This window comes from Cherax quadricarinatus, chromosome 10, assembly GCF_038502225.1.
Source record: "Cherax quadricarinatus isolate ZL_2023a chromosome 10, ASM3850222v1, whole genome shotgun sequence".
Lineage (NCBI taxonomy): Eukaryota > Metazoa > Arthropoda > Malacostraca > Decapoda > Parastacidae > Cherax > Cherax quadricarinatus.
The window spans coordinates 36140147-36161616 of record NC_091301.1 but is presented as its reverse complement, the minus strand read 5'-3'; the positions used below and the strand labels follow the sequence as shown (position 1 = coordinate 36161616).

General features: G+C 40.2%; 1 protein-coding gene across 1 annotated transcript in view; it reads right to left on the bottom strand.

Annotated features, from left to right (window-relative positions):
- Positions 1 to 21470, bottom strand: part of IntS1 (integrator complex subunit 1) — an 89078-nt gene that overhangs the window by 57664 nt on the left and 9944 nt on the right. Inside the window, exons 3-4 of the mRNA XM_053799708.2 lie at positions 14307 to 17573; positions 13849 to 14019 (exon numbers count right to left, since the gene is read on the bottom strand). Coding sequence (XP_053655683.1) covers positions 13849 to 14019; positions 14307 to 17573 — 3438 coding nt within the window. The remainder of the gene's footprint in view (positions 1 to 13848; positions 14020 to 14306; positions 17574 to 21470) is intronic.

Here is a 21470-nt window from a genome sequence, read left to right as displayed (position 1 = left end):
GGCTGGGACCCAGACCGCTGACTCATCAGATCCAGGACAAAGCGGAGCATCATCCACCACCACACCACAACCACAACTACAACCACAACCAGCTTATGATTTCCAGTATCCACCAGCAAACCGAATCTGGGACTGGCAGCAAAATCCCAATTTTGTTCCCAATCCCCATCAGTTTGATGACACTCAAAGTGGAATCCTGCCATCTTGTTCCCTTGGAAACACTGCAAATGAACTGGAATTCTTTGAACTATCTTCTGATCAGCCCTTAATGGAAATTATTGTCAGGGAAAATAACAAGTAATTTGAGTACATCATGGCAAATATGATCATATCACCACAGTCAAGACTACACCGGTGGAAAGAGACAACTGTGACTGAAATGTATTTGCTTTTTGCAACAGTAATGCTTATGCCTCATGTCTATAAGCATAATATAAAATCATACTGATCCACAGATCGGCTAATTTATACCCCGGCCTTCACTGAAGGCTGGGGTATAAATGACAGGTTATACAAGATTAGAAATGTTTTTATGCGTCTCAAACAAACGTTCAACATATACTTTTATCCATTCAAGAATCTTGTAATTGACAAGTCTTTGATTTTGTTCAAAGGTAGACTGTCGTTCAAGCAGTATATACCGAGCAGGAGGAAACGCTTTGGTATAAAAATGTTTGTACTCTGTGACTGTGACAGTGGCCTGGTATTGGATATAATTGTATACACGGGAAGTAAAACATTGAAAGATACCAGGATGTTCCTGGGTATCTCAGGTGACGTAGTGAGAAACATGATGGCACCTTATCTTGGTAAGGAGCATACATTATAAACTGATAACTGGTACACAAGCTCTTTATTAGTGATTTCTTGTGAGTGAACATGACAGATGTGTGTGGCACAGTGCATTCTAATCGTAAACATATGCCCAGGTTCAATGCAGGCATTCGTAGTGGTGAGGTGCAGGTGTTTACTGCCAATGACATCATGGCATTACGGTGGCATGACAAACGAGATGTCGCATTGTTGACAACCATTCACCCTAACGAAATGAAAGACAGTGGCAAAGTTGATAGAGAGACTAATGAACATATTCTAAAACCAGTAACAGTGATTGATTATACACAAAACATGTGTTTGGTTGACAAATGTGACATGCAAATTGGTTTTGTCAATTGTGTTCGTAAGAGTTATAAGCGGTACATGAAACTTTTCTTCCATCTCATGGACATTTCAATGCTCAATGCATATAATATGCACCAAATAAAGACTGGCAACAGACCACCGTATGGTGAATTTTGTTTGTCTGTCATCAGACAACTAATAATGAAGTACCAGGTAACAACACCTGCTATACAAAACCGTCCTCGTACTCCTCAGGAAATGCCCAAGAGTTTGAGGAGGGAAGGTGATCACTTCCTGATACAGCTTCCTGCAACTAAGACGAAATGGGTTCAGAAGAGATGTGTTGTCTGTGCACAAACAAGACAACGGGAACAATGACGCAAAGACACTCGGTTTATGTATGAGGAATGTAAGATACCACTGTGCATGATATCTTGTTTCAAGGACTTCCACAGACTGCAGCAGTTCTAGAAACATGTCCAGTGACTGTACATATGTAAATATATAACAGAACATTAGTAATATACAACATTTGTGAATGTTTATTGTAGTAAACAATACTAGTAAACAATATTATAATAATAACTTTGGTGCAGTTATTGTGTTCAATACAATGAGTGTATACATATACATTATATACCGTATTGGTCTCACCGGCCACAAATGTTACTAGAAAAAGAAAAATTTAGAAACGAAAAGAAAAAAGTATGAAAAATGAAAAATAAACAAATGCGATTTTACGAAAGTTGCAGATTGTCTGCCACCCGGTCATTTTGGGTCAACTTCACGTCTCTGTATCTCGGAAAGTACTGATCAGAATTTCATATTTTTTTTGTTTCATTGCCTTCACAAAATTATTATCTTTAATTCTGTAAGAAAAAATAATTTTTTGATTTTTCAAAATTTCTTGGACACTGGGGCACCCACTGAAATTTGGCCTCTGGACCCTGAAGGGGTTAAACAAAAATATCAACCACTCAAACACTATATCCTCCTATGCTTTTAACACTTCTGTCATGATTCTATCATATCCAGCTGCTGTACCCAGTTTCATTCTATGTAATGCCTCATGCACCTCCCCAACACTCACACCCTGCTCTTCTTCACTCCTAAAAATGTTATACCTCCCTGGCCAGTGCATGAAATTACTGCCTCCCTTTCTTCATCAACATTTAAAAGTTCCTCAAAATATTCCTGCCATATACCCAATACCTCGAGCTCCCCCATCTACTAACTCCCCTACTCTGTTTTTAACTGACAAAGTCATTCATTCCCTTGGCTTTCTTAATCTTTTTATCTCACTCCAAAATTTTTTTCTTATTCTCAGCAAAATTTGTTGACAGTGCCTCTCCCACTTTATCATTTGCTCTCCTTTTGCACTCTCTCACCACTCTCTTCACCTTTCTCTTATTCTCCATATACTCTGCCCTTCTTACATCACTTCTGTTTTGTAAAAGCCTATCATAAGCAATCTTTTTCTTTTTTATTGTACCCTTTACCTCATCATTCCACCAATCACTTCTCTTTCCTACTGCACCCACCCTCCTATAGCCACAAACATCTGCCCCACATTCTAACCCTGCATTTTTTAAATTATCCCATCCCTCTTCACCCCCCCCCCAACTACCCATTCTTGCACAAACCCACCTTTCTGCCAACAGTTGCTTATATCTCATACTAACTACCTCCTCCCTGAATTTATAAACTTTTACCTCTATCTTGCTTGCTGCTGCCATTTTCCTTCTGTGCCATCTACCTCTTATTCTGACTGTAACTACAACTAAGTAATGATCCAATATATCCATTGCCCCTCTATAAACATGCACATCCTGAAGCCTACCCATCAACCTTTTATCCACTAATACATAATCTAATAAACTACCTTCATTATGTGCTACAGCAGACCGTCATTTAGCACAGTAGTTACGTTCCTGAAAATGTCGTGTTAGGTAAAAAAATCATGTTAGATGAACTGAAGAACTTATGGGAAAAATAGGGTTACGTTCCTGGGAGCCCCCAAAAAGCCAAACAACTTTGTCTTGGGCCTCCACATCTTACAAAAATAAAAGTGAATATATAGTTGTAGTTCACAGTGATGTATTATGCTGTTTTTACTGCTTAAGCCTACAAATGAAACAGAAATAATAGTATTTCTTACCTTAAATTGTGGGTGCTGGTGTTTGTGGATGATTGTGAAGAGAGTGGAGAGTTATGGTGTGGCCCTACTGGGCTGAGGTGGATGGTAGAGGTTCTGGTACTGAAGTTGATGGTTGTACTGGAGTGTCGAAATTTAAGTCATTCAGTCAGTCAAGTCATTCAGTAAGTCAGTCAGTTAGTCAAGTCACTCAGTAAGTTAGTCAAATCACTCAGTAAATCACTCAGTGAGTCAGTCATCACTCAGTAAGTCCATCAAGTCATTCAGTAAGTCAGTCAAGTCACTCAGTAAGTCAGTCAAGTCACTCAGTCAGTCAGTCAAGTCACTCATAAGTCATTCAGTCAGTTTAGACAGTCAGTCATTCAGTAAGCTGAATATTCAGTAAGTCATTCACACAAACTCATGTTTGCCTCTTTTTCTGTGTACAAAGTAACACTTCATTACGGCTATGCTACAGGTTATCTCTTGTCTAATATCTTTGTTCACTGTTAATTCTAAGTCTCAAGTGCTTATACATCTTCGTGCCACTTTCAGCAACACTGGTATGGCTACTGGGTGTCAAGATTGCTTGACAGATACAAGATATAGTAATTAAAATATCATAACACAATTCATGAACACAGGTGCCTTGTAGCAGAGAAAGACTGGACACGTATGAATTATGAATGCTGGGATGGTGGGGTGGTGTCAGGGAGTGGCTGGGGGTGGCTCCCCAGCTGCTCCACAACAAGGCAGCCGCTTGAGCAAAAGAAAATTTTTTTTTCCTTCCCACAAACTGAACCGTGTTAAATTAATTTTTCGACATGTTACATAAAATTGTGTCACAATTCCTCAATCGTGCTATAACCAAATCATGCCAAATAAACTCATGTTAAATGATGGTCTACTGTATATCATACCTTGTATATTTATTTATCCTCCTTTTCATAAAATATGTATTATCAAACCTCTTTCTACACGTACAGTGGTTCCTCAATTATCGTCCATAATCCGTTCCTGGAAGTGGGACTATTATCGAAATAAACGATTTTCAAATCAATTTTCCCCATAAGAAATAATGTAAATACAATTAATCCGTTCCTGACACCCAGAAGTATTAAAACAAAAACTTTTCTTACATGAAATATAGATGTAGTACATAAACAATACAATGGCACATGATGAATGAAACATTAACAGCATAACACTTGCCTTTATTGGCGATTCTTCTTAGTGTATGGAAGACTGGAGGAGGAGGAGACATTGAATTACTGTTTGGAAGGGGAATCCCCTTCCATCAACACCTCAGGTACCAAGTGCTTTTCTGGGGTTACTTCTCTTCTCTGTTTCTTAATGCCACTAGGACCAGCTTGAGAGTCACTGGAGTCCTGTCTCGCAAAAAAAACTGTCCAGAGAGCTCTGTTTCTGGCGTCTCTTTAAAACTTCCCTAAAATGGGCCAAGACTCTGCCACTGTACAAGTTGCTGATATGGCTTGCAACATCCTTCTCAGGGTGATGTTTCTCCATAAATCTTTCCATCCTACCCCACATTTCAAAAATCTCCTTAATTTCTGAAGAAGGCACCTTCTTCCATCTCTCTTTCTCCTCTGCAGCAAGATTCTGAGCTGCGACCTGTTGCTCCTCCCGCTGAAGCTCTTGCAGCTCCTCAGTGGTTAGCTCTTCGTTGTGGTCCTCCACCAACTCTTCCACATCCTCCAAACTCTCATCCAACCCCATGGAACTCCCCAGTGCCACAATAGAGTTCACAACTGACATAGGCTCATCAGGGGATGCCTCAAACCCTTCAAAATCCCTCTTGTGGACACAATCTGGCCACAATTTTCTCCAAGCAGAGTTCAAAGTCCTGGTAGTCACTCCCTCCCAAGCCTTACCTATAAAGCTTATGCAATGGAGAATACTGAAGTGTTCTTTCCAAAAATCTCTTAGGGTCAAGTGAATGTCTGAGGTCACATTAAAGCACCTTTCAAACATTGCTTTGGTGTTGAGTTTTTTAGTCTGAAATGACCTGCTGGTCCATGGGCTGGAGGAGAGGAGTAGTATTCGGGGGCAAGAACTTTACTGTGATGAACCCAAACTCCTTCAGAATTAGGCCATCCAAGTTTAGAGGATGAGCAGGTGCAATGTCCATTACTAGGAGGCACTTGAGATCCAACTTCTTTTCCAGGAGGTAATTCTTCACACTAAGGCCAAACACTTCATTGAACCACTCGACGAAAATGTCCCTCGTGACCCATGCCTTATTATTTGATCTCCAAAACACACACAATTTACTCTTCATAACATTGTTTTTCTTGAACACTCTGGGATTTTCAGAATGGTACACTAGTAACGGCTTCACTTAGAAATCCCCACTAGCACTAGCACAGAACATGAGCGTCAGCCTGTCTTTCATAGGCTTGTGTCCTGGCAGTGCCTTTTCTTCCTGAGTAATGCAGGTCCTCTTTGGCATTTTCTTCCAAAAGAGGCCTGTTTCATCACAACTGAACACTTGTTCAGGTTTCAGTCCTTCAGCCTCTATGTACTCCATGAATTCCTGCACATATTTTTCAGCCGCTTTTTGGTTCGAACTGGCAGCCTCACCATGCCTTATCACACTGTGTATTCAAGTACGCTTCTTAAATCTCTCAAACTAGCCTTTGCTGGCCTTAAATTCACTCACATCACCACTAGTTGCAGGCAATTTCTTTACGAAATCGTCATGCAACTGCCTAGCCTTTTCACAAATAAGCGACGTCATAAGACTATCTCCTGCTAATTGTTTCTCGTTTATCCACACCAATAATAACTTCTCAATATCTTCGAGTACTGGTGATCTCATTTTTGTCAGCATATTTACCCCCTTTGCAACAACAGCTTCCTTGATTTCCTTTTTCTTGGTTATGATGGAAGATATGGTTGTACGGGATTTGTTATATGTCCTGGCCAGTTCGCCCACATGTACGGCACTTTCATATTGTTCAATGATGTTTTTCTTAAATTCAATCGTATTTCTCACTTCTTTACCAAAGGCTTGGCACTAGGAGCTTTCTTTGGAGCCATGGTAGCTTATTTAGCACTTGCAAGCACTAAAATGAATGGAATATTATGAAATATTTCGTATGAACACGTGAGGGGACCGTCGCTCACTGGTAAACAATGGCACACTGACTGGGAAGGGAGGACGACGCGGCTCAGAGCCGTGAGTACGCGTCCAGGACGAAAGACGATTAGCGAGTTAACGGACCATTTGTGAGCCAATGTTTAGACGAAATAACGGGACTATTTCCGAAATGGACGACTTTCAGGCCGGACGATTACTGAGGGACCACTGTAGTTCAATTAAAGGCTCCCCATTTTCATTTACCCCTGGCACCCCAAATTTGCCTACTACTCCCTCCACAACATTTTTACCAACTTTAGCACTGAGATCTCTTTCAGAAGTACAGTTTTCGTATGCCCTGGTTTTCGTAGAATTCGGTTTTCGACGACTTTTTGGTCTAAGTATTTATTATTGTCCCACTTTTCATATGCCAGTTTGGTTTTCGTAGAGCTGACAATGGTCTGTACCAAACGTGTCCACCTCCTCGCGCCCACACAAAGCATCCCACGCATTCTCAGTCTGGCGTTGTTTCTCACTGAGTGAACAATACCCCGCACGTTCAGATAACATTTTGTAATAATCCATTGTTTTTTGTGCTTGTTTATTGAGTGTAACTGCTAAATAAGCCATCATGGGGCCAAAGAAAGTTCCGAGTGCAAGCCCTTTGATAAAGAAAGCAAGAAACATGATAGAATTCAAGAACGAACTCATAGCAAAGTACAATAGTGGTGTACGCGTGGCCGCTCTTGCCATGATGTATGGGAAGTCCGCATCAATGATCAGTTACATCCTGGCAAAAAAAAAAATAAATCAAGGAAGCTGATAATGCGAAAGGGGTAAATATGCTAATGAAACAGAGATCACAAACAATCGAAGATATTGAGAAGTTGTTGCTGGTGGTGTGGATCAACGAAAAACAGTTAGGGAGAGATAGTGTTTTGGTGGAAGAGTTGGTGGATGACCACAGAGAAGAGCTAACCACTGAAGAGCTGCAAGACCTTCAACTGGAACAGCAACAGACTGCAGATGAGGAAATTGCTTCAGAGGAGGAAGTAGAGAGAGGGGAGAATGTGCCTTCTTCAGCAATTAAGGACATGTCTGCAAAGTGGAATGAGCTGCAAAGTTTTGTGGAGAAATATCACTCTAACAAAGCTGTTGCAAGCAGTGTCTGCAACATGTTCAATGACAATGCCTTGTCCCATTTTAGGCAAATCTTCAAGAGACGCCAGAAAGAGACCTTTCTGGACAGATTTTTTGTGCGACAGGGGCCCAGTGACTCTCAAGCTGGTCCTAGTGCAAGTAAAAGACAAAGAAGGGAAGTAACCCAGGATAGGGCCTTGATGCCTGAAGTCCTTATGGAGGAGGATTTCCTTTCCAAACAATAACCTCTCCTCCTCCCTCTCCCCTCCTCGCCATCTTCCATATGCCATATGTCTTGTTAAGTAAAACGACACAAATGCAACTAATGTGACATTTTACTGTGGCAACCTTTTGTTCTCCAGGAGCTTTATCAAGCCGTTACAAACACTACACAGACACAGAAGGTATATATAGGCTTAGAGTGAGGTGTAATACTAGATATTAAAATAATATATCATTTAGATATTATTAAAATAATATAATATCACTCAGATATTATTAAAAATAAAATGAGCCTGTGCTGTCGCCTGATAGCTGTTCAGTGAGGAAAATTGTCATCCAGAGCTGGTCATTAAATAGAGAAAAGATCCCAGATTTTTTTGGTCATTAATCAAAATTCCACAAAGCAAATATTCATTAAGTGAAGGATGACTAGTTTTGAAAGGTAAGGAGAATGGCAGCTCCTAAACCGAGTCATGGAAAGTAAAAAATATACGCTAATATTAAACAATGCAACCCATGCTGTAGGTACTAGGTTGGTAGACAGCAACTGCCCAGGGAGGTACTACCATCCTGCCAAGTGACTGTAAAACAAAAGCCTGTAATTGTTTTACACGATGGTAGGATTGCTGGTTTCTTTTTTGTGTTTCATAAACATGCAAGATTTCAGGTATGTCTTGCCACTTCTACTTACACTTAGGTCACACTACACATACATGTACAAGCATATATATATAAACCCCTCAGGGTTTTCTTCTATTTTCTTACTAGTTCTTGTTCTGGTTTATTTTCCCTTATGTCCAAGGGGGAAGTGGAACAAAATTCTTCCTCCGTTAGCCATGCGTGTCATAACAGGCAATTAAAATGCTAGTAACCCCTTCTCCAGTATACATTATGAACCCTTTCAGGGTCCAAGGCCCAAATCTGGAGTCACGCACCAGTGTCCAAGAATTTTCAAAAAAAAAATTTGTTATTTTTTCTTATGAAATCGTAGAGAATCTTTTTGTGAAGGTAATAAAACAAAAAGTACGAAATTTGGTGGAAAATTGACGAAATTATGCTCTCGCGAATTTTGATGTGTCAGCGATATTTACGAATCGGCGATTTTGCCGACTTTGACTCCCATTTTAGGCCAATTACATTATTCCAATCAACCAAATTCTTAGCTATTTCACTAGTATTACTTCTATTCTATCGATTGAGCACAAGAAATCGCCAAGTCAACTGTTTCAACTACAAAATAAAGTGATCGGAAATTGTTAATTTGGCCAATTTAACACAAAGTTCAAAATATTCCAATTTCAAAATAGGGTCCAGAATGAACAATGTAGGCATTCCTGGCACTAAACTAACATTTCCTCTGTTCATTAGTTATGTTTTGAGGCTTTACAAATAAATTCCATTTTGATTTTTTATTCACATAATGAATTTTTATTCACACCAAAAAATAGAAGATTTACTGTTATGCAATACTGTAATAATTGTATAAATATCATCACCATATTTGTGAATGTATATTAGACCCACCAGCTGACGTGTATTAGACGTGTGAGGTCGTTTGTTTACTCTTGAATATAGGCAAAAATTTAACATTTCTGCTACTTTGAGCTCAGTTTCAAGCCATTTCCAGTGCTAAAACAAATCAAAATCATCTCTATTTCTGTAATATGTCTTCCATTCTATCAAATGAGACCAAGAAATCGCAAATACAACTATAAAAAACATACGAAAAAACACTGCAAAGTTGCTGTTTTAATCGAAAAATCATTATTTCATTTTTTTCTCTCATTATACACAGTGTGCTGCAGGATCTGTTTTATGTGGTGCACACATACCACATAGATGTATTCTCTCATATCTAGGCCCAAATGTACCACTCACAGTTTATCAGAGTGAGCTGAGCTCATGGCGTAGATCTACGGTTTGGACCCTGAACGTAAAGCCGTAGATCTACGGGACGGACCCTGAAAGGGTTAAAGTTAAAAAAATAAACTTTCATTTTTCTTTTTGGGCCACCCTGCCTCGGTGGGATATGGCTGGTTTGTTGAAAGAAGAAAGTATATCTCTAAACTGCTATCTGCTGACATTCATAATTTATTTTTTTTTTTTTTATTAACACATTGGCCGATTCCCACCAAGGCAGGGTGGCCTGAAAAAGAAAAAACTTTCATCATCATTCACTCCATCACTGTCTTGCCAGAGGGGTGCTTTACACTACAGTTTATAAAACTGCAACATTAACACCCCTCCTTCAGAGTGCAGACACTGTACTTCCCATCTCCAGGACTCGAGTGCAGACACTGTACTTCCCATCTCCAGGACTCAAGTCCGGCCTGCCGGTTTCCCTGAACCCCTTCATAAATGTTACTTTGCTCACATTCCAACAGCACGTCAAGTATTAAAAACAATTTGTCTCCATTCATTCCTAGCAAATACGCTCACACATGCTTGCTGGAAGTCTAAGCCCCTCGCACACAAAACCTCCTTTATCCCCTCCCTCCAACCTTTCTAGGCCGACCCCTAACCCGCCTTCCCTCCACTACAGATTTATACACTCTCCAAGCCATTCTGTTTCATTCCATTCTCTCTACATGTCCAAACCACCTCAACAACCCTTCCTCAGCCCTCTGGACAACAGTTTTGGCAATCCCGCACCTCCTCCTAACTTCCAAACTACGAATTCTCTGCATTATATTCGCACCACACATTGCCCTCAGACATGACATCTCTACTGCCTCCAGCCTTCTCACTGCAACATTCATCACCCATGCTTCACACTCATATAAGAGTGTTGGTAAAACTAAACTCTCATACAGTCCCCTCTTTGCTTCCAAGGACAAAGTTCTTTGTCTCCACAGACTCCTAAGTGCACTGCTCACCCTTTTTCCCTCATCAGTTCTATGATTCACCTCATCTTTCAACGACCCATCTGCTGACAAGTCCACTCCCAAAAATCTGAATACATTCACCTCCTCCATACTCTCTCCCTCCAATCTGATATACAATCTTTTGTTACATTCATAAGAAAGAGTAACTGAATGGGCTTATTCTGAATGAAATCCTATGGTTTATTTTCATTTTGGATGTTATATGCCAAGCAAGGAGAAAATGGAGACTTAACTACAGTAGATATGGCTGCATTAAATAACAAAAAGGCACAATACCGTGACTAGAACAATACGCAAATAACCCGCACATAGGAGAGAGGAGCTTACAATGACATTTTGGTCCAACTTGGACCATTTACAAAGTCACACTAACAGAAAGGAGAGAAGGAGGCAGTATATATAGGCCAGCAGACAGGGACGGGACAACCTCTACCTCTACTGTCCTGTCCTGTCCTGTAGGTGTAGTGTCTGATATGTGGAAGATGGCTAATGTAATTCCTATTTTTAAAACAGGGGACAAGTCGTTACCGTCAAATTACCGCCCAATAAGCCTGACCTCAATTGTAGGCAAGTTGCTAGAGTCAATTATAGCTGAGATTATAAGAAGCCATCTCGATAAGCATAGCTTGATTAATGATACTCAGCATGGATTCACAAGAGGCCGGTCTTGTCTAACTAATTTATTAACTTTCTTCAGTAAAGCTTTTGAGGCTGTTGACCACGATAAAGAATTTGATATTGTTTACTTAGATTTTAGTAAGGCATTTGATAGAGTTCCGCACCAAAGACTGTTGAAGAAAGTAGCAGCTCATGGCATTGGGGGAAGGGTGCTCTCGTGGATCGAGTCATGGCTCACAGACAGGAAGCAGAGAGTGTCCATAAATGGGGTTAAATCCGAGTGGGGATCAGTAACAAGTGGCGTTCCACAGGGATCAGTCTTGGGCCCGTTGTTGTTTATAATATATATCAATGATCTTGATGAAGGAATTGCTAGTGATATGAGCAAATTCGCCGATGACACGAAGATAGGTAGGATAATTGATTCAAACGTAGATGTTAGGGAACTTCAGGAGGATTTAGACAAACTCTACTCTTGGTCAGAAAAGTGGCAGATACAGTTCAATGTAGATAAATGCAAGGTTCTGAAGCTCGGGAGTGCCCATAACCCTAGCACTTATAAGTTAAATAATGTAGAACTTAGCCATACAGATTGCGAAAAGGACTTGGGGGTTATGGTAAGCAGCAACCTTAAACCAAGACAGCAATGCCTAAGCGTACGTAATAAGGCAAATAGATTACTGGGATTTATATCAAGAAGTGTAAGCAACAGAAGTCCAGAGGTCATACTGCAGCTTTATACATCATTAGTAAGGCCTCATCTAGATTATGCAGCTCAATTCTGGTCTCCATATTACAGAATGGACATAAATTCGTTAGAAAACATTCAGCGTAGGATGACTAAATTAATACATAGCATTAGAAATCTTCCTTATGAAGAAAGATTGAAGACTCTTAAGTTACATTCACTTGTTAGACGAAGAATGAGGGGAGACCTGATCGAAGTGTATAAGTGGAAGATAGGTATTAATAAAGGGGATATTAACAAGGTCTTGAGGATATCTCTCCAAGAGAGAACCCGCAGTAATGGATTTAAATTAGATAAGTTTAGATTTAGAAAGGACATAGGAAAGTATTGGTTTGGAAATAGGGTAGTTGATGAGTGGAACAGTCTACCTAGTTGGGTTATTGAGGCTAGGACTTTGGGTAGTTTCAAATTTAGGTTGGATAAGTACATGAGTGGGAGTGGTTGGATTTGAGTGGGACTTGCACATCTGAGCTTGTTTCTTGGGTGGCATTGAAAATTGGGTTGGGCAAATGTTTTGTTAGTGGGATGAATTGTAAAGGACCTGCCTAGTATGGGCCAACAGGCCTTCTGCAGTGTTCCTCCTTTCTTATGTTCTTATGTTCTTATGTCCCTGTCTGCTGGCCTATATATACAGTCTTCTTCTCTCCTTTCTATTAGTGTGGCTTTGTAAATGGTCCAAGTCGGACTGAAATATTGGTGTAAGCCCCTCTCTCCTATGTGTGGGTTATCTGTGTATGACTGGATTCATTGTCGCATTCTTTTCGTTTGTTTTTTACCAAATTTATTAATTTTCTGTATATCAGATAGGAAGCTCTTATGTTTTCAATGAATATTCACCAGGAAATGTGGACATGGCAAAATCATAATGAAATATTATCATTAATTCACTTGATTTTTCACAATATCTCTTTAAATGCTGTTTTAACTGATATTCATTAAAAGAATGGGAACTAAAAGAAGAGATTTAGGCATGTGATATCAAATTAATTTATTCTGAATAAAATTCTAGTGATCATTTTTATTTTGAATGACATGTTAGTATGGTAATTTGTACCAAAGTTTTATTTGCTACTTCTTACCTGTTTTATTTTTCTTGCCCCAACGCATATTTTTAATAAAAGGAGTGTCGTGTTTTATTAAAAATAATACCTAAAACAACAAAAAATATGAAAAATTAAAGCTGGAGAAAATAAGATGCATTATTAACTAATATTCCCCTTAATGGTCCATGATAGTTCACTCAGAAACTTTGAATGTAACAGTCTGATGGTCCGTGTCTGTCCACTCAGACACTCTGAACTTGACAGATTGATGCAAGTAGTGCTGCCATGTTTTTTCTTGGGGGCAGTCGACCTACTGCACAAATCTAGGCCTAAACCTAAATTAACATGTCAGAATTTTAGAAGTTAACCTGTATGCCGGGATATACAGTAATTTCTGCAACCCAACGCACCTTGTACCTCACCTCACTGGTCACCTACTTTGCCCACTATAAAACACACTGAGTTAGCTTACTTTATATTAGAAGTAATGAAGCCACTTATAGCAAAATGTTTCCTTTAATAAATGTCTTCAACTATACATAGGCATCTTTATCTACAGCTTGTTGCTATTACTAATTCACCATACCATTTACAACTTAATGTCTACTACTACTACTACTAATATGCTGCCACTGCTGCTGCTGCTGTTGCTTCCACCTATACCATGTATGCTACTACCATATTCAAAATCCAACGACACATAAAGGATTTCTCCCAAGCAATTAGGTTCCTAACCATATACACTTGAGTGTCAGACCTTAAAGCAGAACTAACAAATGCTGAAGAATTTTTCTGAACAAGGACAGAAAATACTTTTGCATTTTTATTATTCTTACCTCAACCAGCTGAGCCATGTAAGTTTTGTGACTCTTGTCTAACACTGCTGCTGCAACGGCCTCATCATTTGTGTTGACAGCTACATCCAAAGCACGTAACAACTTGGTCATGCTTGCCACAGGGATACCAAATGACTGAATAAACAATACCAACTGAGATGGCTCCAAATCCTATAAGATAAAAAAAACAAGCTGACATATACATGTATACAAAATACACCGTAAAATGTTTCATATTTGTTCGAATAATTACACATCTGAATCAGTAACACAAAATTCATGGAAAATATTATACATGTAACTGTCATACAGTGTTACAAGATAGAGATGAAGGAGAAGGTAGAGAAGAAGAGGTGGAGACATTGAGGAAAGAACAAAGCTAAATCAATTACAATAAATGAATAAAAGCCTATAATAACAAAATATGAAATGTAAGTAACACAGAGTGAGAGACTCACCTTCAGAGCTGCATCAACAAGCTGGGACACCGTGGATCTGATCATTTTGAGTTTGAGCCAATCAGGAAGGAGAAGAGCTTCTTCTGATGTATCTACGAGAAAAGCTTGTGGCATTTCCTCGTGTTCTGGGAACCAAGTAGTTAGTAGCTCATGAAAGAGATCTGGACTATTGTCAGGACCATGAGTCAGAAGAATCACCATTGCATGAACAACAAGTATATGCATAACTGCCTGTTCCCCAGACGCCCACTGTACACGCACCTGATCTTGACTCTCTGACCAGGTGAAAGATTCTCGTGGTGGCAATCGAACCCCACGCATGTAATTAATAAAAATAATAAGCAAAGCTTTCAGTGTGCTATGGGCATGAGGAAATGGTTGGTTTGGACGGTCTGGCATTGGTAAAATAGCTAAGATCATTGTGCATCTTTCTACAATCAGCTGTGCCATGTCTTGAACTAATTCAGCCTGATCTTGAAGTGGATCATCTCTAGTGTGTACAGCCAAAAAACGAATATAAGCACTAACAGCATGAGGGTCAGTTTCAATCTGACACGCAGCACGAAGGGCTTGACTTGCAACTCCTTGGACCAAATCAAAGCCTGGCAAGTTAGGAAGATGTTGAAGCAGCCATGCATGTGGTGCATGGGTGTCATTATCAATTTCCATAGGATCACTAAGGGGAGCCACCACCAGCTGCAGGCCACGCACAGCCTGTGTACGAGCCAAAGCTTGCTGGGAACTTAGGCGTCTCAAAAAGTATTCAAGAATTTCTACACTGACACCATCTTCTTGACGGGGTGCACGCAGCAAAGATCTCAAATGCTGTAACAGCTGATGGTGCCTTGTTGCTCCTTCTCCACTGTTTCCTGTACCAGCTTCACTGAGTAAAAATTCACATAAACACTGCACTGGGAGTACAGAGAAAGCACCTTCACTACTCTGTACTAATTCTGCCAACCATGGCATGCTCTGAGAGGCTCCTTGTCGCTGAATTATATCCACCAAAAAATCTGGATTTCGGCTACGACAGAGAAGGTGTCCAATTTTGTGAGAGGTATTAAGAGCTTTCAACTGCTCTAAAACAATAACAGGAGGTTTACGAGCTGGCCCAGTAGGATCCATAGTTATTAATTGACTGAGAAGTAGACTGTTTTGCTCTGTGATTGTCTTCTGAGCTAAGTGAGACTCAAAATCCAATATCTGCTGACGTTCAAGGGCACAAAGATGCATTTCCTGGGTAGTCATTTCTTCACCTTTCTCTCCAGAAGCTAATGTAGGTGGTGGAAATACAAAGGAATTAGTGATACACATTTCCATGAGCGTGCGCAGAGTTGGGTATGACTCCCATGCCAAAAGCCCAAAGACAGTTGGATTATGGGCAGTTATGAGCAGAAGCATTATCCACGACTTCCAATACAAATTAGCAATGGCAGTCTTTGGAGGCCTGTACCCTTGAGGTAGAGGAGAATTCTCAGGTGGTATGTAAGGACAAAGATTGAATATCAGTTCTACAATTTTTGTGTCTTCAAGGCGTAAGACTTCCATATCATCATTATGAAGAGCTGTAGCTCTCTTGATAAGCTTGTCAACTAATTCTAGCAAATCCTGAGATTTCATCCACTGATCCTTCATTACAGCTATCATAAGCAGCCTCGTCAGAGTTTCTTGCTTCACAGAGATTTCTGAGGTAAGCCTAAAATATAATGGTCGATCATTTTCTGTAGGCCAGTTGTCTTTAATGAAGTAAACTTCTGCTTGTTCAAACATAAGGATTTTATGAAGACAACGATTAAACTCTTCTTTGCTTGGATTATAACACTTGGGAACCACTCTGTAAAGCCAATGAACAGCATCCCTTTGTATACATGCCACCATTTCCTGGTATCGTCTTACTGATTCAGGGTCTCTGTGTTCACCTCTAAACATCTGTGCAGCACTTTCTCTCACCTGTGGAGAAATGGCTACAAAAACAGTAAGCACTATAAGATCTGTAATACTGTGAAACATTCTCTCTTTAAATTCAAAACTTTCTCGAAATGAGGGATCCTTGCGATCCTTCATGAGTCCAAGGCAAAACTTTTGGAATTGCATATCGTGCCGCAAAGCTCGCACAATCTCACGCAATAGAGCTCTGAGGGCTCTAAGAAAATCCTCTCTGTTACAAAGAAGTTCCTGGAACTCTTCTGCAAGTATGATAGCAGCATGTTCTGGTGCAAACTGGAAAATAACTGACAAGATATTCATATTGCTTGGGTTTCTTGCTTGTGATAATTCATTGTATAACGTATGCTTCATGACTGAGGGAATATTGTCAGGGTGGGCTGCAAGAAGTTCTTTTAAGCAAGACATGTATTGGTTGATAAGAGGTTTGTGTTTCAAGCGAATTCTTATTATATGACTGATGCACTCAACGTCTAGCTGAGTGTGAGTGTTGCAATTCAGACATAAAGACATAAGTAGCTCTGTAGCTGGTCTCTGGAGCTTTGGACTTTGAAGCCACATTTCTAGTCTTGGAGCAACATGCCTCCGTACTTCCAGAATACCGCACACAGAAGACAGAAAGCGGATAAAATTCCGAGCCACAGCATCTGGGCTCTGATGCCTCACCCCAAGCTGGTGCTGTACAGCTTCCATGACCATTTCTTCTACTTCTGTCATCACCCCTGAATAGCGATTAGTAACACTAACGTCCAGACTCTCCTTACATTCAAGGGACAACTCGGAGTCACCATCACCAGAATCAGCTCCTCCGGAGCCTCCAGACACTGGAGGAGACGGGCAGTCCTGTCGACTTCCAATACCATGGTCAGGATACAAGAGACTTTTTGGAGGCATTTTTGTCTTGAATGCTGTGGCAATGTTGTCGACAAAGCCCTTACAATCTTCGTGGTCAACCCACACACGTTCTCCAAGAGAATCTTCAATATAAACACGAACAAATATATCTGGCCAGGACTTTTCTTCTTGGAAAGCTGCAAGAAGAATATTTGCAGCTAAAACAGACACAGCTGCATTGCCTTTCGATTTATAGGTCATCGAATGATCTCTTTTTAACAGTGAGCAGAAGGCTTCCACCACCATATCTGATCTACTAAACAGATGAGGCTTAACTTTCACCAGGTACATGAGAGAGAAGCACAGCAAGTTGTCAGGCTTAGTCCGCTGAGATCGAAGACTTTTCACAGCGCCACACAAGTACATTTCAGAGCTGTCCATGTAGTCTTCCCCGGCCTCAATGAAAGGAATCAGATCATTGGGATCAGTCTGTTGAAATTAAAAATATTATTATTTTTTTTTTATTATCACACCGGCCGATTCCCACCAAGGCAGGGTGGCCTGAAAAAGAAAAACTTTCACCATCATTCACTCCATCACTGTCTTGCCAGAAGGGTGCTTTACACTACAGTTTTTAAACTGCAACATTAACACCCCTCCTTCAGAGTGCAGGCACTGTACTTCCCATCTCCAGGACTCAAGTCCGGCCTGCCGGTTTCCCTGAATCCCTTCATAAATGTTACTTTGCTCACACTCCAACAGCACGTCAAGTATTAAAAACCATTTGTCTCCATTCACTCCTATCAAACACGCTCAAGCATGCCTGCTGGAAGTCCAAGCCCCTCGCACACAAAACCTCCTTTACCCCCTCCCTCCAACCCTTCCTAGGCCGACCCCTACCCCGCCTTCCTTCCACTACAGACTGATACACTCTTGAAGTCATTCTGTTTCGCTCCATTCTCTCTACATGTCCGAACCACCTCAACAACCCTTCCTCAGCCCTCTGGACAACAGTTTTGGTAATCCCGCACCTCCTCCTAACTTCCAAACTACGAATTCTCTGCATTATATTCACACCACACATTGCCCTCAGACATGACATCTCCACTGCCTCCAGCCTTCTCCTCGCTGCAACATTCATCACCCACGCTTCACACCCATATAAGAGCGTTGGTAAAACTATACTCTCATACATTCCCCTCTTTGCCTCCAAGGACAAAGTTCTTTGTCTCCACAGACTCCTAAGTGCACCACTCACTCTTTTTCCCTCATCAATTCTATGATTCACCTCATCTTTCATAGACCCATCCGCTGACACGTCCACTCCCAAATATCTGAATACGTTCACCTCCTCCATACTCTCTCCCTCCAATCTGATATTCAATCTTTCATCACCTAATCTTTTTGTTATCCTCATAACCTTACTCTTTCCTGTATTCACCTTTAATTTTCTTCTTTTGCACACCCTACCAAATTCATCCACCAATCTCTGCAACTTCTCTTCAGAATCTCCCAAGAGCACAGTGTCATCAGCAAAGAGCAGCTGTGACAACTCCCACTTTGTGTGTGATTCTTTATCTTTTAACTCCACGCCTCTTGCCAAGACCCTCGCATTTACTTCTCTTACAACCCCATCTATAAATATATTAAACAACCACGGTGACATCACACATCCTTGTCTAAGGCCTACTTTTACTGGGAAAAAATTTCCCTCTTTCCTACATACTCTAACTTGAGCCTCACTATCCTCGTAAAAACTCTTCACTGCTTTCAGTAACCTACCTCCTACACCATACACTTGCAACATCTGCCACATTGCCCCCCTATCCACCCTGTCATACGCCTTTTCCAAATCCATAAATGCCACAAAGACCTCTTTAGCCTTATCTAAATACTGTTCACTTATATGTTTCACTGTAAACACCTGGTCCACACACCCCCTACCTTTCCTAAAGCCTCCTTGTTCATCTGCTATCCTATTCTCCGTCTTACTCTTAATTCTTTCAATTATAACTCTACCATACACTTTACCAGGTACACTCAACAGACTTATCCCCCTATAATTTTTGCACTCTCTTTTATCCCCTTTGCCTTTATACAAAGGAACTATTAAAAATAATATTAATAAAAAGTTATATTTAACCCTTTCACTGTCGGTCCCATAATACTACAGCTTGAAAGCCAGTGTCGATGCCGTAATAATACACAAAAAATTCTAGTGGCTTCCAATCTTGCAGGAGAAAGCTGGTAGGCCTACATATGAGAGAATGGGCTGAGTGGTCAGTGTGCGCAGTATAAAAAAATCCTTCAGCACGCAGTGCATGAGATAAAAAAAACTCCAACCATATTTTTGGTCTAAAACACTGACTTTGTGGTGTACTTTTGTATGGTATTTATGGTTGTATTGTCGTTTTTTTGGTCTCAATTGATAGAACAGAAGATATGTTACAGAATTAGAGATGATTTTCAATGGTTTATAAACTAAAAGTACCTTGAAATTGAGCTCAAAGCAGCAGAAATGTTCGATTTTTGCCGATGTTCAAGAGTAAACAAATCATGTCATGCATTCATTACACGTCAACTGGTGGGTCTAATATGTTTTCACAAATACGCTGATATTATTAATACCATTTTTACAATAATGCAGTAGACTGCATAACAGTAAATCTTCTATTTTTTGTGTGAATAAAAATTCAAAATGGAAAGCAAGAGTAATATAAGAGGGGCCTGGAGACGTGACTAATGAACAGAGAAAATTTTATTTTAGTGCTAGGAATGTTTGTATTGTTAATTCTGGACCCTATTTTGAAATTGGCCTTACCTGAATTGTGTATGAAATTGGCCAAATTACCAATCTCTGATCACTTTATTGGGTAGTTGAAATTGCCAAATGGGCGGTTTCTTGTACTCAATCGATAGAATAAATGGAGCTCTTGCGAAATAGCTATGAGTTTGGTTGAATGGAACAATGGAACTGGCCAAAAGCAGGGCTCAGAGTGGGCAAAATCGCGGATGCGTATATATCGCCAAGACCACTAACTTCACGAGGACGTAATTCCGTAAGTTTTCCATCAAATTTTGTACTTTTGGTGTCATTCTCATCGGGAAAAGATTCTCTATCATTTCATAAGAAAAAATTTTGTTTTTAATTCTTCAACACTGAGAGGAAGTTTGTGAGCAGGGGTCTCGACAGTGAAAGGGTTAACAGTGAGTATCTGCTATTTTTACGGTATCGGTAATGGTGAAAACGTTGCTGATACCAGCCTATGCTTTTAAAACATTAATATTACACATGTGATTAAAAATATTAAAATTAACACTATTTCACAATTGTGAGAGTAACTCACATACACTCACACACTGGAGCTGTGACCCAACCCCTGCAACCACATGTGAGTGAGTACACACGAACACGTTGTTCATGACATGCATTTAAGATATTCACCAGTGGTAATATTTTATTTGCAAGTTACAGCAGTTCCTTTTTGTTCCAGCTAATGTTACTTACTTCTGTGATAAATTGTTCTACTGATGTCATGTTGTGGAGTCTGAATGTTATTTTTGTAGTTTCAAGTGGCATTCTGTGATGTTCGGGGTTTGGTTGGCAGTGCACTCACCACACATACTGAGTGTCTGTGGTTCAATCCCCAACATGGGTGGAAATGTTGGGCATGTTTCCTTACACCTGCTGTTCCTGTTCACCTAGCAGTCAGTAGGTATCTGGATGTTAGCCAACTGTTGTGGGTCACATCCTGGGGGATAAGATTTAAAGGATCCCAATGGAAATAAGACAGACAGTCCCCAGTGATGCACTGACTTCACTGGGTTATCCTGGGTGGCTAACCCTCTTGGTAAAAAATCCAAGCAAATCTTATCTTAAAGGTACAACAGTGATCAGTAAAAGTACAGGTAAATAAAATTTGGTCTAATGAGGAAACAAATGCCTCTATGATTTTGGTGGGTTTGATAACTGAGCGATTTAGTGGTCAAAAGTATATTAATATTGTTATTATTTTCATGGTGAGGTAATCATGGTTGATCCATGGATAGAGAAGGTAGCTGCAGTTTCATGGATCAAGAGACCTTCATAAACATCAAGGTATTCCCATGAATGGAGACAGAGTACAGCATGTTATTTAAAAAGTTTCTAACATGAGGGTCATCTGAAAAAGTTTAAGTGATTTTCTAATTACTAGTACAGGTCCTCCATCACAAATCCGGCATCATTGGGACCTGTAGTGTGCCGGATTACTGAGTTTGCCGGATTACAGAGTGGTTAGGTTAGAATACACTTAATAAAATTAACCAACTTGACTTACACGAAGTTCATTGAATATCCGCAAAAATCGAACATTTCCGCTACTTTGAGCTCAATTTCAAGGTACT